This window comes from Accipiter gentilis, chromosome 11 (assembly GCF_929443795.1).
Source record: "Accipiter gentilis chromosome 11, bAccGen1.1, whole genome shotgun sequence".
Taxonomy (NCBI): Eukaryota; Metazoa; Chordata; class Aves; order Accipitriformes; family Accipitridae; genus Astur; species Astur gentilis.
The window spans coordinates 15,962,384-15,981,669 of NC_064890.1; the positions used below are offsets into that span (position 1 = coordinate 15,962,384).

The 19,286-nt window shown below is 36.5% G+C and overlaps 1 protein-coding gene across 4 annotated transcripts in view; it reads right to left on the bottom strand.

Annotated features, from left to right (window-relative positions):
• COG5 (component of oligomeric golgi complex 5) overlaps nucleotides 1-19,286 on the bottom strand; it is a 193,519-nt gene that overhangs the window by 58,280 nt on the left and 115,953 nt on the right. For all 4 annotated transcript variants that reach the window (XM_049814169.1, XM_049814170.1, XM_049814172.1 and 1 more), the window contains 3 exons: nucleotides 8,606-8,771; nucleotides 7,530-7,642; nucleotides 7,357-7,434 (listed from right to left, as the gene is read on the bottom strand). In XM_049814169.1, coding sequence (XP_049670126.1) covers nucleotides 7,357-7,434; nucleotides 7,530-7,642; nucleotides 8,606-8,771 — 357 coding nt within the window. The remainder of the gene's footprint in view (nucleotides 1-7,356; nucleotides 7,435-7,529; nucleotides 7,643-8,605; nucleotides 8,772-19,286) is intronic.

The window sequence follows — 19,286 nt, forward strand, 5'->3', positions numbered from 1 at the left end:
AGCTGGGTGGCCCCCAGCATGTACTGGTGCCTGGGGCTGTTCCTCCCCAGGTGCAGGACTTTGCACTTCTCCTTGTTGAACTTCATGAGGTTCCTGTCAGCCCACTTCTCCAGTCTGCTGAGGTCCTGCTGGATGGTAGCATGACCCTCTGGACCATCAGTCCCTCCTCCCAGTTTTGTGTCATCAGCAAATTTGCTGAGGGAACATCCTGCCCCATCATCCAGATCATTAATGAAGGTGTCAAACAGGACTGGACCCCGTATTGATCCCTGGGGTACACCACTAGTTACTGGCCCCCAGCTAGACTTTGTGCCACTGATGACCACCCTCTGGGCCTGGCCATTCAGCTGGACCATTCATGAGCAACCTTATGTTCATAAAAAGCTGAGTTTCAGAACTTCAAAAAAGAGGGCTGTTATAGCACACAGTGCAACTGAGAGAGACTGCAGATTTAACCATCTTCTATGCAATGACTGGTGGTAAGGAAAGGATTCAGATCAGTATTCTTTTATTGGTATGGAATGAACAGGAGGTAAAAAAACATTTATACTTGCATATTAAAATTTTTTTTATTCAGTAGTCTTTATATCTTTAGTGCATTGTATTATAGCATGTATGCAGACTTGTTAATATTGTGAAGCAACATTATTACCCAGCTGTATGGATTTGAAATTTAGATTAATGTTGTCTGTTTGCAGGATTACAAGATTATCTTTGATGGAGAAAAGTACAGGCTGACAGAACCCATGCGCTAAACCTCTTCCCACTTATTCACATGAAAGTGACTTGATTTCACAGTTCAAAAAGTATAACCCATTTTCACTAATAGCTACTAGTAAGTTAATAAACCACTGAACAATAGTGGGCTGAGTACCAGTACCATGAGAGCAAAGATATTTGAAGATCTGCATTCATTGTTACTCTACAATAATATTAATGCCACAGCCTGCAAAACCCATTTACAGTCTCCTCAAACATAAAAACAGAACAGCTTACCTAATTTTTAAAAAACATACCGAACTACTAATTAACTTTGCTATTAATGAAATGAAATCTCTTGAGCTCTGTTCTTAATATGGCTATTTAGTATCTGACATTAAATCTAATTTCAAGGAATAAGAATGAAAGTCCCTCCCTTTTTCAGTCTTAGAGAAGAATGCAAGAAGATGCTGAAAAGACATATATTTATTTTTACAAACGTCTTTATTTCCTCCACACTGTAAATTTAGAACTTAATGAGTATAATTTCCCATCTGTGAATTATCATATTTGTGTGTGTGTGTCTAAAATAGCTATTTCTAACATTCAAATAATAAATCTGACCCACTGATTCTAAACTGGCTCCCACTTCATGACAATCACTTCCAACTTATTTTTCCCTGTAGAAATTTTGATACTTTGAGTAGAATATGAAAAACATCTTTATTGTGAAGCCTCTTTGAAATGTAAAACAATATAGTGAATATTACGATGCAGCTAGTTGCTGCAGGCTCCTGAAATCAGGCTTTGCATACTAATACATACAGTGTTTTCTATTTGTAATCAAAGGCTCCACCATAAAGAAATACGGGACTTGTGAACGTTGCTCTAAAAACAGAAGACATTTAAAGGACAGCCTAAATATTTTTTCCACCAATAAAGCAACAATGCAAATGATTTAACAATTTTGTACGGCAAGATCTTATGGGACAGAAATAAGGAAATCTATTTGCACTATTTCTATAGCAACATAATTGCCAAATGCTAGACTGTGAACAAAAAGACATCATCCTCAGTAGTGCAATTAATCAGTAAAGAAAGACAAATTCCAAGTATGTTTTCAATAAAGCTTTTCCATCTTCTCAAAGTAGTCAAGATTAAATTTCTTAAAAGAACACTGCATTTAAATTTCTAATGTTGTCTACATTATACATTGCAGGTCAATAGATGTCAATAAATGACACCATGATTTTAAAAATGACCTTGATTTTTTTGTTTTACTGCAGGGCATAGAATTTCATTACACTGAGTTGATCAGTTTATACCCAAGGTGTAATAGTTTCTAGATTTCCAGCAGTGGTGCAACATTTTTAAAAGGACTCTTTATGCAGCTGACAAAAGAAACAAAACCTATTTTTTTAAAAGAAATATAACCTTCTTAACTAGAAAATAAAGTTAAGACTGTGCATTTTCCCTATTAGAATATTAGTATTCTTAAATGATTACTCAGAAAAACTAATTTTTAGGAATAAAAATACTTGGGTCTTAAACAGTGTCCTGTATCTCCAAAACTGCTTAAAACATTAATTAATCCTCCCATATTCCTGCAAGATATGTATCAGCTAGAAGTAAATGAACTTAGTGTTTCCAAAAGCCAGTAACTACCCAAGGGACCTGACAGCTTTCTTCTATCCAGAGAACTGATTTAGTTTGTACACCAGCAATTCAAACTATACTTTCACCTTGACTACTACATACCCCATCCAAGGATGAAAGGGTGGTTTGTTACCACATCCACTCAGCCTGCAGTTGTTCAGGTAAGATTGACAAGAACAATGATAAGAGGCGGCACTTCTAGTAAATGCATTTCTTGTCGAATAGCAAGCTGACTGAAAACCAACTGATTTAATAATTTTCAGTCATCACTGAACTGCAATTTGCACAAACCCCAACAACCCATAAGTGAAAAGGAACAAAGGTCATTATAACCTACTAATGCATGCAACCTCCACACCATCCCTTTTATTTACAGCTGCACATTTCTGTCAGAGAAAGTTCTAGAGAGAATGCAGTGTCATTAGAAAACCATTGCACAGGCTCTGACCCGCCCATTTGAATTAGAATCAAATTACTTTTAGCATGGCTGTCTGGACACACTGAACCATTCAAAACTAGAATCAGGACCGTTAACTGGTAAGACCTTTTTAGTTTTTTAAGAGAGACCTCAAAAATCTTGCAAGTGAATTCAGCAGGACAATTTGTATCTTTGAAATAAAGAGCATCTTCGGTATTTTGGGGATCAAAAAGCTGCTCATTCACCTGTGTTTAGATCTCCACAAAGTACCTTGTTACTGCTTAAATAATAAACAGAAACTACAGTAGAAATAATATGCAAGTAGTCCAGTTCTGTTTCTACAAAAAAAATACTGGAAAATAAATCACATACTTGTAATAATAGGTGAAAACCAGATTATTTTCTGAACTCACATAACGCAGTAATTAGATTATTTTTCATTTTTTTCCACTTCGGATTATTTTTTAATTGGGTCAACTGAATGTGAATATGTGACGTTAGATGTGAATAATTTCAAAACAGCAACGTTTTTTAACAAGTTTTGACAGGGAGGAGAAATAAGAAGGTGAAATGTAAGTACACTTTGGGCAATAAACATTTATATTTTCCATTTATTTTCTTTATCTTATGTAATGATGAGGACATTTCCTTCTGTATTGTTAACACCTCATATTGCCAGTGTTGACAACTCAGGAAAATAGCCTGCTTACTCACCAAACATTCATCAGGAGAGGCAATGATAAGAGCCCTCCATAAAGTACATAATAACACTCCCTACAACTCCCAGCTCACTTTTTTATCCAGAGGCTTATGTAAATGACAGGGTTTGTGGTGTGCCTTAGCTGCTAACAAGCTGGACATCAGCAGATCAAAGGCGATCAAGGGCAGATCTGGCCTCTCACAGGGAGTGCCCTTCTGCCCAGCGGAGAGACCCCAGCTCACCCTTTCTATAGACCACCCCAAAACCCCCTACAAAATGATTTGCTGCTTTTAAGGTTGCTTCTCAGTTTGCAGAACTGTTCGCTCATGCCTATGTAGGAGTGAAGGACTCAAAATAGATGAGGATCAGAGATCATTTTCAACTCTTTTACAAGGGGCTTAGAGGGATTCTTATCTCTAATTAGGAAGGTGGCTGTCACAGCAAGATATGTCCTACTGCGACTTACACTGTAGTCAATTGTAGTTTAGGTATTAAAACAGCTGAGGCAGGATTAGTCACTACACATTGAAAGAGAGAAGCAATAAAGCAGAACAAACTAGAGTAACCTATTAGCTCTCTGAAGGTGAATTAAGCAATTGAAAGAAGTGATATAAATAACCAATCATTAGGTGAACAAAAATATCAATTTTACATTATTTAAATCTTATTTGTAATTTTAATTTTTACCCTCAACATTATGAAAATAATAACCCTACCTTTTAAAAAAATTATAAAATTAAATCTCTATTCATTATCCCCAAAACTAGAAATCAGAACTTAATGAATTCCGAATTCTTTTAGCCTTGCTCCTCAACTAAAATCTAGTCATTAAAGGCCTTTTTCCTTAGATAAAACCACAAAAATGTCCACTCAGCCTTATAAGAAATGTGTTTCTCCTTTAAATATCTCGTAGATCTTTTTCTGAAATTAAATCTGTAATTTTCACATTTACAGATTAAAAATGAATCTATAGTTCATTACTACTATGACATGTAAAAGTTTTTACAATGTACATAAGGGCACGATTTCTTTTCAAAATTACATTCATTTCATATTGTGGCAAAGGAAAAATACCAAAAGCTAGATCTGGAAAGAGAAGGAGTGGAAAAAAGTGCAGTGTAAATTTAATCTCCACAATCTTCCATGATACTCATGTAAGCCCGGGTATGTCACTTAACTCTTGGCCACATCTAATCATGGACAAATTTGGAAGTGAATTCGGTAAGAAAAACCATAGTGTAGAAAAGATGCGGGTATTGTCATTGCCCTCCTGCTGAACTCCAGTATTTATAAACTTTACAAGTTCTGTGCCTCGGTTTCTCCATCTGTCAGATTTTTGTTTTGTTTCTTTTTTTTTTTTTTTTTAAACAGAGAGGGTTTGTGAATCCTTTAATTAATTAGCTAGTGTTTTTAAAACTACATTTTTTGATACAACAGGATACAACACTACTAAATATTATTATGACAACAGGTAATTATAAGGCCAGAAAGCACATGTTTGAGATCATAATTAGAAAAAAATGCAGGCTGTGCTATCTGTGAAGAGAAAGACACAAAAATCCCCAATGGAAAAGAATGATTGGAAAAAAACCCCAAAACCACCCAAACCACAAAACACATAAGTAGCTTCCTTGCTATTAAAGGACTTGTGCTTTAAAAAGGCTGGGTCTCCTCCTCTCTTATGCTTCCTAGGATGATACTTCCACTGCAGTAATCAAAACAAGGAAGCAGATGGACAGGCAAAGTGGTACTGCAGCTGCTGCAGAAGATGACTATAATAATAATGTTGACATCAGTAACAGTAATTAGTGCACAGACTGTAGAGTGGATGATTCGTTTTCCTATCTTCTGGCATGGGCATGCTGCCCTAGCGAATGGGTATAATGTTAGTACCTTTAGTTTGTTTTGTTCATTTGCTGTTTATTAATGAAATCGAATACAATAAAGAAAATCTAACTTTCCTCCCTCTCCAGAACACTTGCTGAGGAAAGCATGTTGTTTCAGTTTGGATTAATACAAGATGGAATCTTCATTAGTAAACAGCAAAATACCAATTTCTTTCTTATATCTATGTACACAATGTACACAACAATTCATACTTTCCCATACAGCCATTTGTATGTACTCTTGAATTTCAGCAGCATGTAGTACTTGTCTGATTTTGTCTAAACAAGAGCTCTACTGTTTGGTGTGACTTCACCCATCTGCAGGCTGGCGCCGTACCTTTTTCAAGGGACACTGGAACAAATGGTATAACTGTGAGAAGGGCCAAGAAAAACACTGTGCTACAGTGAACCATCTCAGGTAAGAAGGAAGTAAAGCATCAATGCTATCAGCAGTACTGTGTCATGCTGGGAGCACTCTGGTAGCATCATACAAGGATGTACCACTACTTAGCTGCCTCACTGAGAATGACAACCATCCAGCTTGGTGTTATACTACACCAAAACACCTGCTGAAGAGCAAACTAACTGGAAGACTGCTAACTGTGGAAAAACAAATGGATGCATTTTATTTGGGAAATACAATTTGTCACTTAGATGCAATCCTGCAGTATGAAGTCAAAGGAAAGGAAGGGTAATCTTAGCATATGACAACCTAAAAGGCTTTTATTTTATATTCTAATGAGTTTTTCCTTACTCTGCATCTAGCTTCTATTGAGATTCACTCTCCCTGTTCATTTATTCTCCAGGATGATAAAAGATTTCCTTTGACTTTCCTCTATTATCATCCTCGACAACTGGAAAAAATCCTATCTCCTTTTCAAGTGCTGTTCTACAAAAGGGAAGAGAGGAATTGAGAAGCACAGGCTAAGGGTGGGAGCCACTCATGAGCACTGAAAGCTCATTTATCTAAGCTTCCTTTCCATCCAAACTCTTCCTGAGCCTTCCAGAGTTCCTCCTTCTGTCTCTAGGTTTCTGTGTTTCTCCTTAAACATGCTGACAGACTGAAGGGCTCCACCAAGGCAGCAATAGATAGTTTTTGCAGGATCAAACTTTTTAATGAAGAAAATATGGTAGAAGTTTATAAACTTTTTTTCTAAGCATTTTGTGTTTGTTTTGGTTTGGGTTTTTTTCCAACACAGAAAGAGAAGCTTGAAATGCCTTATAGAAAAGTGATGTTCTGTGCAACGTCTTTTGGAGATGGGCTTAACAGACAAACTTAAATGCTGTATTTAACCTGCATTATTTGCTTTCACTGTTGAGAAGACCACATTTGCATATGAAGAGTTTCCCCAACATATTTAAAAAATTAAATTCATGTAAATTAAAAATCCAGCCATATACTTGGAAAAGGAGATGTCTGCATAAACACATCTTTTGTTTCTGTTTCTTCTCATCTACTAAGGTAGATGAGATAACTTCAGTAATTCTGTTCCTAACATTTCAGAAGACCATTAATCAAATTATTCCAAATATGAATAGAAAACAATGCAATTGAATGGAGAAGAATAGGTATTCAAAAGAACAGCCATGATTATTTTTCAAGGAAGAAATTGCCAAGAAGTAGAGAAATAGATGGCTGAAAGTGTAAGATGAAGACACATTTTTCTACGCAAACTAACACACTTAATTAATTACTTGAATCACATGGTATTTTATGGAATGACATTAATGATCAGTAATAAAAACTGACAGTGTGCCTTACCAGCTCCCTTTAAAGAAAAGAAAAGAAATTATTATAAAAAGAACATGTTTATACCCTACAGATGTAACCCAGAGACCATAAATATAGCTTTTGATGTTAGGTTGATGTTCAACACTTCGCATTAATTTAACTACAAATTTTTTATGGAACTGTAAAATTGTAAACAAAAGCATTCCCTCATCACATTTTCCTTAACAGAATTACTAAAACATATTCAGCTAAATTAAAATTTTACCTTAACTATTTCCTCTATGAAGCAGACATGTGACACAGGATCTCTTTTCTTTGTCAATACTTTCTGCAAATGCTGCACCTGTAAGAAAGAATTAATTGAGAGGAAAAGTTGACATCTAATATCTTACATGCAAAATTGCATGACTAGACAAACAATAATTAGCTGATGAGTACCTGTCCACAAGCAGCGCAGATCTGATCCATGAGTTTCTCCATGTTTGTCCAGAGGGCTGCTCGAAAAGCTGCTGTGTTCCCAGGTGTTGGCATAGCAGCTCTACCAGGACCACCTAAATGGTTTTTAAAAACACACAGCACCACATTTCAGCTTTCATGTGTGAAAATTAAAATATTAGAAATACAGATCTCTATGCAGTCTGACATAATAATTTTATTTAAAAAATCAAAACAGCCTAAAATAGCTTCAAAACAGAGCTTTCTGAATGGCCTCAGTTGTCTCAACTGAGAAGTCAACTAAACTCTAAAGTTAGTGGGGATACTTCAATGTTCATCACTGTTACCACTGTTCAGACCTCCACAGAAACACCAAGGTAATGCCAGTGAGCACTGTTGCAGGATGTAATAGCAAAGTGAAATGGCAGAGACAGTGGCTGTGAAAAATACAGGTATTACCAGCTCAGGACTTAAGTGCATAGGTAAACTGCTAAAAAAAGTGATATTCCAGCTGAAGGGCATGCAGCTTCTAAACCATCACTTTCCTTGAGAGGGGCAGTATTTCTTTATTATGCTGATGATTATGGTTCTGGACCCCCAACTTGTTGCAGAAGTTTTTTTAAAAAAGCTTTAAATGTTCATATTGCCAAAGTTCAAATTTGCCTGGCTGCCCAATTCCTCTGTATTCTTTGGTATTTGAGCTAACATGTGGGATCTAAATGTCTAACAGTGCAACATTCCTTCATATTGAATATACTGCTTTGAAATTATTTCCATCTGACAAAAGCATCACAACGTAGTTTCAGGCTTGTTCCTTTGCTTGCAAATAATTTCTACCCATGATCCTCCCACCAACACAAAGAAAGAAGAATTTGTCTGAGCCCAATAACAACAGACAAACCTAATTTTGGCTTTGTATTAAATGATTTCTGAGACATGCCTATTCCCATCCTCTACTGGTTAAAGCAAGCAGGAAAATGTTCCTATAACAGGCTTAGATGTGAGAGTTTCTTCCATTTGACAACACACTGTACTTCTGTCAAAAAACTCAGTTATTCTCTGTAAAACAAGTATCATACCTCTTGTAATACTTTGAGATGGTTGGGTCAGTACTTTGATATCCAAAGCATTTTTTATGTTCTCCTCCAGGATTGTGCAGTATCCATCCACCACATTAGCAATGGTATCCTTCAAAGTCCCAAGGTTATGGAAAACCTGAAGAGCAGTTCCCACTTGAGTAGGATTCTAGAGAAAGAAGATTTTCAAAAATAATGATTATCTTTAACTGTGCCATAGGGTTTTTTTACCATGATGAGGCATCATTTTACCGGGCAAGCTCCTCTTTAAGTTCAGTCTGCTAATTCATTTCATTTAACATTAAATAACTGGCATCCTTACTGCGTAACAGAGAACAGAAAGTAAAGGAGAGAATTTATTTCCTTTGATTGCCTACCAATGCTTTGCTTAGCTTCCTTTGGCACTATCCTCTGAATAAGAAGAATGGAAAAAAAGGAACTGGAAGCACTGCTAGCAATATCTAACTTGGGGTCAGTCACCAGTGATTGATCCAATAATTTCAAGGTTAGTTACAGTACAGCTATATTCAGCTATGGTGTAGCTAGTAATATCGTTTTAACATGTGGTATCTGTTACAGTAGTGTCATCTAAGTGCCAAACAGTTAATTAAATGTGATACAGGCTTTAAAAAAAATACTAACCAAGGATAAGCAGAGGCAAGCAGGTCAAGCCCCTATACTGACAACTGCAGAATTTAAGCTTGTATTTCTACATTTCTATTTCTAATGCTGACAATAACTTCATTTTCGCCACAGCAGAATTAAGAGTGCAAAGCAACACAGTGATCATTTCCAAAGCCTGGAGAGGAAAAAAAAAAAAACAAAAAAAACAACCAAACCCAAACCTCAATTGTCTCTGTTTTGTTCAGAGCTTTTCCAAAATACAGGAGAGTGAAAACTATCCAAAAACTATTGAGGTCCATTCTTTAAGAGACCTTTGATTAAGATTAAATCTGATGATAATTCCACTGAGCAACACTAAACACTGACATGGGTGCAATTTAGGAAAAGAAAAGCCTCAAATTATTGTCTTTGGAAACTAAGCATTGTCATCCATACACTGAATACTGCTTTTTTATTTAGCATTCAATGGCAATTAGTGGAGGGGGCGATCAGTTGATCATACACACATTAGAGATGCAGTCTTTTGTCATTTTTCTTAGTGACTTCTGCCAGCAGTAAAGAACATGGTCTGGCAGAAATCCTGGCACCCAGACTGGACAGAAGCATCTGAGACCACAGGCACATCCCACTAGAAACCCCACTTTGACACTCCTCTGGCAGTGGGACCTTACACCACTGCACCCTTCCTGCTGGTGGCTGCAACAGTAGTAGCCACTAACATTGAAAGGGTCTGCTCCAAGACCAATGCAATTCTGCTTCATCTTCCTCAGGTCACAGTTGTTTTCAGCCAGACACCCCTGAGTCAAAGAAAGGGGGTGTGATCATCTGCTTTTCAAGTGTGGGGAACATGCACTACCACAGCAGTAAAGCTATGATGCAGCTGCTGTGCTGAAGATTCTTTTGCTGGTACATCCACCTACAGCAATGGGTTTTCTGATCCATTGATCAACAGGGCATTCTCCTCAAACCTAATGTTTCAGATGTCACAGCACTATAACTACACATTCATGTCACTCTTTCTAGGGATTCTGCAGAGATCAAAACCATAGTTGAAGCAAAAAAGCCAGATCGCATCTCCTTCCCCAACTCCAATGAGGAGTTTCCAGGTTTAGTGGAAAGCAAAGGAATATTAGGCATGTATTACGGTTTACAGACCTTATACTAACTGTACCAGTTTCTTTTTCCAAACAGTGTGGGAGTTAATGAGCATTCCCAGCACAGTATTATGGGTCTGGGACTTGTAGGTTTAGTTTTTTGACAACTGGGTATGCTGTAAAATTTCTAAGCATCCTGTGGGTGTACTTGTGGAGGTGGGAAAGTAAGCCATAAAGACTGGAAGATTAATGGGATGTCAGAAAATGAATAGTAGTATAATGCAAGGAGGGAATTTGGGGACAAAAATGAACAAGAAAAAGAAAATATAAATGGGAAGAGGATGGAGAACAGAATGAAAATAAACTGGAAGGAAGAAAGAGAATGAAACTGAAAGGAAGTAAAGCAAAGATAGAAAAGACTCACCTCATTTACCAGTCTTTCCTGTTGAAATTGTTATAATTCTTATAGAATACTTACACAATTATAAAAACAGGCAGAGTCAATAATATAAAATCAATACCTTACTACTATAGTAAGAGCACTCAACTAGATTTCAGTCAGACTCTAACGTTTATACATTAACTAACAAAAAAATAGAACAGCATCAAAAGGTGAGCAGGGCACTATCCAGCCTTGAAAAACCGATGGTCAGATAATTACTTTCCTGAAAAACAGGCAGTATAGGCACAAATAATTTCAGGCAAAAGATAAATCTCAGAGCTCTCACATCATAGTTTAGCAAACTAACTCTGCAGCTACTGGTCAAGAACAACACAAAAATGTGCTCCAACAGAACCTGAGCTATGTTTCAAAAGAACTGTTTTCAGCCAAAAGCTGTCAAACAATTCATTCTGAAGTTAGGGATAGTTAGGGAATAACCAAAAAACATCATTATGGAAACCTGCTATTCACTCAACGTATCTTCTAAATCTAGTACCAAAGTTAAAATCAGAATAGAACAAAGATTATGCAGGTGGCCTGTTTCTTATTTGCTTTAAATTGTGGACATGGCCACTGAGAGAGGGTTTCTAGCTCATGTATTCATTTTGTATAACAGGAACTGGAGATATATTCAAACCCTGACACAATAAATGCACAATAAAATATCTTTTTTCTTTGTTTCATATATAGCATTTTTCCCTCCTCAAAAAACAGTTTGTGTTTTTATGCCCTAGACAGGCTATATAAAGTCCATTGTTGGTTTATCAGTAATCCTAAGAGAACTGCATTTTTTATGCACAGCTAGTTTCTACGTTCAGACAATATGTTAAAAAATGGAGCATCTCTTGGGACAAAAATTATTATGTGGAAAGAAAACGTTGGAAAGCAGGAAGAAAACAAACTATTGCACTTTCAGGCTTGCATACACATTTCAAAATTAGACTGTTTATCATTAGTACACACTGGGCTAAAATTTGAGAGTCAGTATTGCAGAATTTGCCACTACCAACAGACTTTATTTATAAGAATTTGCCCCTAATATTTTCCTTCTCTTTGAGAAAGCTTAAAGCTAAACTTTTCTGAGAGTCAAAAGATTGCCACAATTTTTATCAAATGGAAAGCATGCACTCGAAGTGAAAAAAAAAAAACAAAAAAACAAAAACGCAAACCTGACTACAGAAGTGATTTACAATGGAAACTGGAATCACATCAGAGAATAATATTCAGAACAGCTATCCAACAGGAACAATAGGGAAAATAATATAACTATTTTTGAGATGGAATTTAATGAGTTATTAGCAGTATCGTATAATCAAGTTGTCTACCACTCCAGGCAACTACACTGAGCAATTTTTAAGTGTTCTCCTCAGAATCTCTGTCTGTAAGACCCTCTGTTCCTTTTTTTTTTTAAGTGTCTCATTTTGTAAACGAAGGCTCAGAAGTAGTAGTTTTTACCAAACACAAAGCAGGCTGGTTTTACTATGTAAAAATGTATGGGCAGTTAGAGCAACAGCAAGACACAATTCTGCTTCTCACAAGGTAGCGTCTGAGAAGAAAACCCTTTTACACAATAAATTAGCATCCTAAAAATATTTGTACATATGCCATAAACTTTAAGTTATGGCAGTCAAGAGAGTAGGGGGCAAAGAAAAATAGTACAGCGTTTAGTAATATGTTAGCAGTACAGTATAATCTAATGTGCATAAACACAACCATACACAAGTGAAATAAAACCATGACCCCATGAACTGTAGGCCTACAACACCGCCTACTCAAAGATTAACTACAGTGATCTTCAGACTGCAAATTATAATGAAGCAGGGAGCTAAGGAGAAATGGAGTTAAGTCCACCAATAATATCCTTCTCCATTCAAAGCACTCCTCCATCTGGCATGTCACAACATAATATGTTACAGATATATGAAAACTAAATTCCAGAAAATTAAGAGCTTAGAAAGACTCAGTGAATCATCAGTTCAACATATGAAGAAAAAAAAAGAAAAAAAAAAATCAACTTGCTCAAAAGCAAGTTCTACCATGAAAGCAACTGTCGCAAATATTTAAAAACATCAAAGTTTGTCAGCATCCATCAGACAATACATTAAATAGCTCGGTAGGAAGGGTGATATTAGCCACCACTTGAAAGAAGGCATGAATGTTTCAATTTAAGTTTTAGCAAAAAATAAAGGTAGTCATTCAGCAGCAACTATGAAGAGATGTTCGTACCAAACGCATTTGCTCATTTTCTCTATCATTGAGAGCTGCTCATTTTACTAACATAATTTTTGATTCATTTCATACCATATGATTGCTACTAGTGTTATCAGAACAATCTTCTGAAAGCATAGCTAAATAAGGAGCAATATTCTTTTTCATCATTAGAAACGCAGCTTGGACGAGCAAGCCTGCTCCTCACAAGGGAGTGTGAGCTTGTGAGCTAATTCGGGGACAGGAAGATTCCTAGCATAAGGCTGAACCAAAAATAAGAAACCTGGATGACAGGCAGAACTAATTGGCTCAAGTGCTACAAACACAGCTTCCAAACTCGCACTCAAACTTCTCAGGGTATGGGATTCACCATGTGGACCTTTGCTGCCCAACCAGTGCTGTCTTAGGGAACTTCACATCATTATTTCTTTATCCAGTGCAAGTCTGTCTATATGACTCCATGCTGCAGGGTTTTCACCTGTATGGACTATCAACTTCCTTCTCAAATGAAGATGTGTTAATTGCTGAAAATATTTATGGTCAATACTACCTGTGACAATTACAACTACTTTCATAAAGAAGTGGTGTTACAAATCTAATTAATTGCTAAGTGTCATGTAGTTAAATTTCACAAGTGCCTGCACCACATAATCAGAACAGCTCTCTGAGGAAATGTTCTTTCACATGACAGTTTGGAAGCACCACATATGGAGAAGTCAAACTTGGACTAGTCCCTCACTTAGAAATGATGTTCCATAGCTACTAATGTATACAAGAACATGTCTGTTTTGCTTACTAAAAGCAGAACAATGACTCTGACCGAAAATCTTTATTATTCTGCAGAGAACAGATGACCCTGTTCAGAAAAGGCTGTGGCAGGAACACAACAGAAAGTTTTTGCTATGTATATGTACATATACATATTATTCAACAGCTGTGATTTCAGTGTGCTGCCACATCCTTACTTCTTATGTCGTAAAACATTTACCATGTCCCATACACAAGTACTAAAAGCATAACACAGTACAAAAAAGAATTACATATGTTGCTTAGCTGAAGGAAGATCCATAATTACTAGTTAGTCCAGGTATCACTTCAACAGACAATGTGGCAAGCAAGAAATACAATGAATAGTATTTTGAAAAGAACCACAACATTCCCTAGCAATCAAGAAATAATCAGCATTATAATACAATAACCCTACAACAGGACACATGCTGAAATAACCAAACTTTTAAACTAACATATATTCTCTGACCGGGAATACAAAAGTTTATTGCAGTCCTTCCAGAGTTAAGGCAAAACGAGTTTCCAGAATGATACTTCTGCGTATTTTTGACTGACACTTAGTATTAAATAATTTCATTTGATAGTAGATTGACTATATTGGGAACTATTTCAGTTCCTTTTCTACGTTTACTTCACACAGCAAATTTTGTTTGTATAAGATAGCAGTTGCAACTTCCAAAACAGTACAGCTTTACAAGGTCAGTTAAATAATCAAAAAAAAGACCCCTTTGTGAAGCTCAAAATCCCCAGTCAGTTCTTAATTTACAGTATTTACTACTCCTCCCCTCTTGCTACCATTACAACACACTGCCTCTTTCAAATAATTTTCCCATAAATAACATTACTACTCCTAATGACAAGTACTACTACTTGAAGACTAAGTGATCAAGGAAGGGTTTGTAAGCACTTGCAGCTACCAATTACAAGTAGTTCTTAGTCATCTCTTACAGACACCAAAAGTGAAAAAAGTGAGAAATTATTCCAGGAAAAGTTGCAATTCAATTTAAAGAGCTCAGGCAGGTAAGCAGTGAAGGAAACTTAGCCACCTCAGTCACAGCCAAGGCAAAATGACCTATTGAGCAGAGTTAATAATTTACAAAGTATTGTTGGAAGTCTTGCTTTGCTATTTTAATTGCAGGAAAAATTAACAAAAAACTAACAGTAGAAATTAAATGCCAATGAAAATCAGCTGCAGTCTAAAAACAGTATTTTATTTTTTTCAAAAGTCCATGCCTTAAAAAAATTAATTGGTATATCACAACTCCTAAAAATGAATCTACTTAGGGAAGCACGTCTCTATGTTCATTATCACCCCATCTGTCTTTTATTCTGTTCATCTTTAAAATCTGAGCAATACATGAAAAGGTCAAATTGACAATGTAAATCCAGAGAATACAGATTTCTTCCTAATGATCTTCTAGTTCTTCCTGGTTTGACCTTTGCAGTGTTGGGAAGAGTGAGAGGTTAAGATGTTATAATTTTCTGTAGAAGGTAATACTGACGTAACATTTTGGCTAGACTCTAGAAAAGTACATTTTAAGCCTTAAGAGGCAAGAATCCCAAAGCTAAATGTTTAAATATGGTTACGTTATAATATCCACCTTCTGTCAGCCCATGTTTGGAATACACAACTTCTTTTGGTAGAAGGACTTTCACAGGAAAGGAAAACAGCCATAAAGCACAGCCATAAACAGCCATAAACCTCAGCCATAAACCTCACCATGTCCTCAAACTAGGTCAGACTTTTGTTTCTTAGAATAATAAGAAGTAAATAACAAGAAGCATTGCACTATAAAGGTTGAGAGAGGAAAAAAAAAAAAGAAACAGCAGCAATAAAATACTAGAAAGCAAAGAAACAAGATTTTTCAACACAGCTAAATAGCTTGCCAAAACACTTATTCTCTATAATAGTGTAATCAAAGCAACAGATGGCTAAAAGCTAATGGAACAGAAAGGCATCAGGAACTGTTGTAAAGAATTATCTCATGAAACACCAAGCAACATTCCAAAGTTTACCAAGCCTTAGGCTTGGTGACATGACAGCAATTTCAAAGAAAGTATCTGGCACCTCTGCGGACAGATCAGCTAGATCAACTAGACCATAACAATTATAAATTATATCCTACAATGCTGTATTTGAGTGTAGACAGAGTGTAAATTCAGAAATCATACAAAATTATAAAAACTAACAGGCAACAAGGAAATGGGGGCATCTGAGACAAATCAAGCTTTTTAAAATGCTTCTCTCGCCTCTTACACGACTTGATCAATCTCTAAAGCTCTCACCAACAATGAACCAGTTGGCCAGTTAAACTGAAGATGTGGCTTCTCTATATAAAAACACAGCTATCACTTTGTCATGAAGGTCAGAGAGTAGAGGGCAAGGTTGTAGCACCTCTCTTGTCCTTGTGCAACCTTGACTTGCACCTGCTGACTGAAGTCCCATTACCAATGCACAGAAGTATAAGGATACAAAATCTCATTACTAATTCTGATCTTTGCACAGCAGCTTGTGACCAGATGTTCTCTCCCACCTCACAACATCATTATGTATGTGCTCACTCTGTTAACTGGTTGAGCAAAGCCATCACAAAACAAATGTCAGGTTTTGCCTTTAACTCAGTCTTAGCAATTAAGATTAGGCATTAGCTACTGGAGGGTTATAATATTTTTTCTCTGTTTACAAAAAAAATCTGATTTCAGACAAAATATCCTTTAAATGGTGTGCTCCAAATTATTTAAATATCTACTCAAAGCCATCTGGATTTTCTTATTCTCTTGCTAGCCTTTGCAACAAGATAATAACTACCTGTGCAAGTGACAATATCTCATTTCTGGAATCTGTGCACATATGGTCGACAGCTCTCAGAAGTGACCTCAAATATTTAAAAGGAATAGACTTTAAAATGTTACTTTATTTTAAATTATTTTCAGTTATTATTTTCATATTCAACTACAGAGAGACATCCATCAATGCCAGATTCACTATAGGATCACATTTCAAAATTATTTTTTTTTAATACAAAGTTCAAATTCCTTTTATCACCCACCTACAGGAAACTTCAGGTCTGCAGATAATTTGGTGAAGAATCACAGAATAGTTAAGGTTGGCAGGGACCGCTGGAGATCACCTAATCCACCTCCCTGCTCAAAGGAGGGTCTACCAGACCAGGCTGCTCAGGGCCTTGCGAGGCAGAGATAGGCTAGTTCAAATGAGCCAGAAGATATCCTTCTCCTGCTCCATTTTCCCTTCCTATTTCTGCTCACAGTTCCAGGAAAATCTAACAATGGACTTGTGCAGTCGTTTTCACTGAGTTTCACTAAGGCCAGCTTGAAAGAGAGCAAGCGTCTGCATACACACCTAACAACGCTTCTCCAGTACTGGCAGTGTTACCCACCCCCTGATAGTAATACCAGTCTTCCAATCCCTCTTGTGAATTTGTCCCCTGGGAGAAGCATGACAAGACTGACCTCCTTCTGTTACAGATGTTACATTTAAATAAATACATTTTATATTTCTAGTCTTTTCAAAATAAATGAGTAGTCTCTTTAAAAATAAATGGGCAAAGCTATATTATACAAAAACTTTACTATGAAGAAAAAAAAAAATCTGAAGTCATCTAATGAAAAAGAAATACTGTGCCTAGTTTTGCCTGCAGCTAGCACATGCACCTGGGATCCAGTTCTGCTACTGAAAAGAGTCAGTCCCCACCCCTCACTTCAGTTATCTGCCAGCAATGCATTTTGAAACCTGCACACAAGTAGGAACTTACTGGGGGCAATATCTGCAGAAGGAAAGAAGGGAGATAAAAGAGGAGAAAAATAAGCAGTTAAGTGCATAACTTGTTCCACACAAAGGACATTATTCATCACCTAGGAACGGCAGCATTTTGATGCAAGATTTCTCCTTTCTAATGCAACATACTGTTCAGTTCTGTACGCCACTTCAAGCTAACCTAAAGCTTTAAATCTTTTGTTACCGTAAGAAGACCTCCAAATGTACGATAATGCAGAATTTCATGTGGCATTGAGTAGCAGATCAAGAACATGATGAAACACACATTTTTCAGAGAAGATTAAGACAAAAAGCAGATTTTTAACCTGAGAAAAAGGCAAAATGAATTATACGATCTTATTTAGATGAGTATCATGACTAGTCAATCATATTTTTCACTCTGTTCTATGCAGATGTGGTTTATTAATGCTTATATGTTTTTCTTGGATCACCTAATTGCATTATTTCAGAACCTGTTAACAATCAACAGTCAACAGTACAAACCACAAATAGAATTACAGTCTGGGAGAGACATTTAACAATAACATACTATCTTATCTGGAGAGAAAGAACCTCAGTGTAGCCTTAGTTTTGAAGAGAGACAGATACATGAAAGTACCAATTATAAAGACTCGATGGATTATACAAAGACCCAGTCAAAGCCAGGGTCAGTCTCTGCTCAGTTGCATCCCTGGAATCCTAGAATTTCATACACGCTGTTTACCTTTGAGTATTTAAACCAAATCAGAAATAATTTTAATTCATTTGGTATAAAACACTTGAATGGACAAGGACTTTAGAAGAAGACTACCTTATTTCAGTTTTGATTAAGCTCATTCTATAAAGACTAGACGCATATAATTAAAGCGCTGCCATCTCTGATAAAGAAAAACCTCTACAGTTCTCATTCCAATCTTACCTCAACTACTTTCAATGAAATATAATCTTAGCCTGCCTTTCTTGATCTGTAGCAAGGCAAACACCACTTCCTTATTTCACAGCTCCACCTTATCCATCTCCCATTCCACCCTCCAGCCCTTCTGTAGTCTTGTTCTCGTAACAGCTCCTTCCATTAACATCTTTCTCTTTGAAGCTACCTTCAACTCCTAAACTTAGTTTCCAGTTTCCATACTGACACATACTGTCCTCAATCTCCTCCATTCTCCCCCCTATTTTCTATTCTATTTACAAAGCCTTTCACAGTTGAGCTGTTCATAGCAGTGGCCCATGTCTCTTTGTATATAAATGGATGACTCGGTTATCATATTTGCATTAATTATCTTAGAAGCATTAGAATCAGATACCTTCTTGCCCTTATAGGTATTATCTAGTATTCATGCAGTTTCAGTTCTGCAATGTGGGCAGAGCTGTCCAAAACATAATGGTTGACATGTTTCCAGTTCAGAGAAACCACCTGAACAGATGGACAACCAGAACACAGAAGCAGACCATGCAGCAGCCTCTAATTTAAAATAATTTCTGTCTGCAAAGAAAGCTGAAGTCAATGTTATTAAACATTCTTGTGTTTTCACGATGGATATTCTATGAGGAATAATTTTTTAGTGATCACAAATGACATTTACTAATTGGTATGAAACCAAACTGTTTCGTATTGCAAAATAACTAGTCTCAATGGGAAGATATAACATAAAAGGTGGTTTCTGATAGCTTTCTAAGGTGTTCTGACTCCCCCCCCCCCCCAACACACACAATGCATAGCTGCTAATTTCTTAGAATTTATATAATATCTAC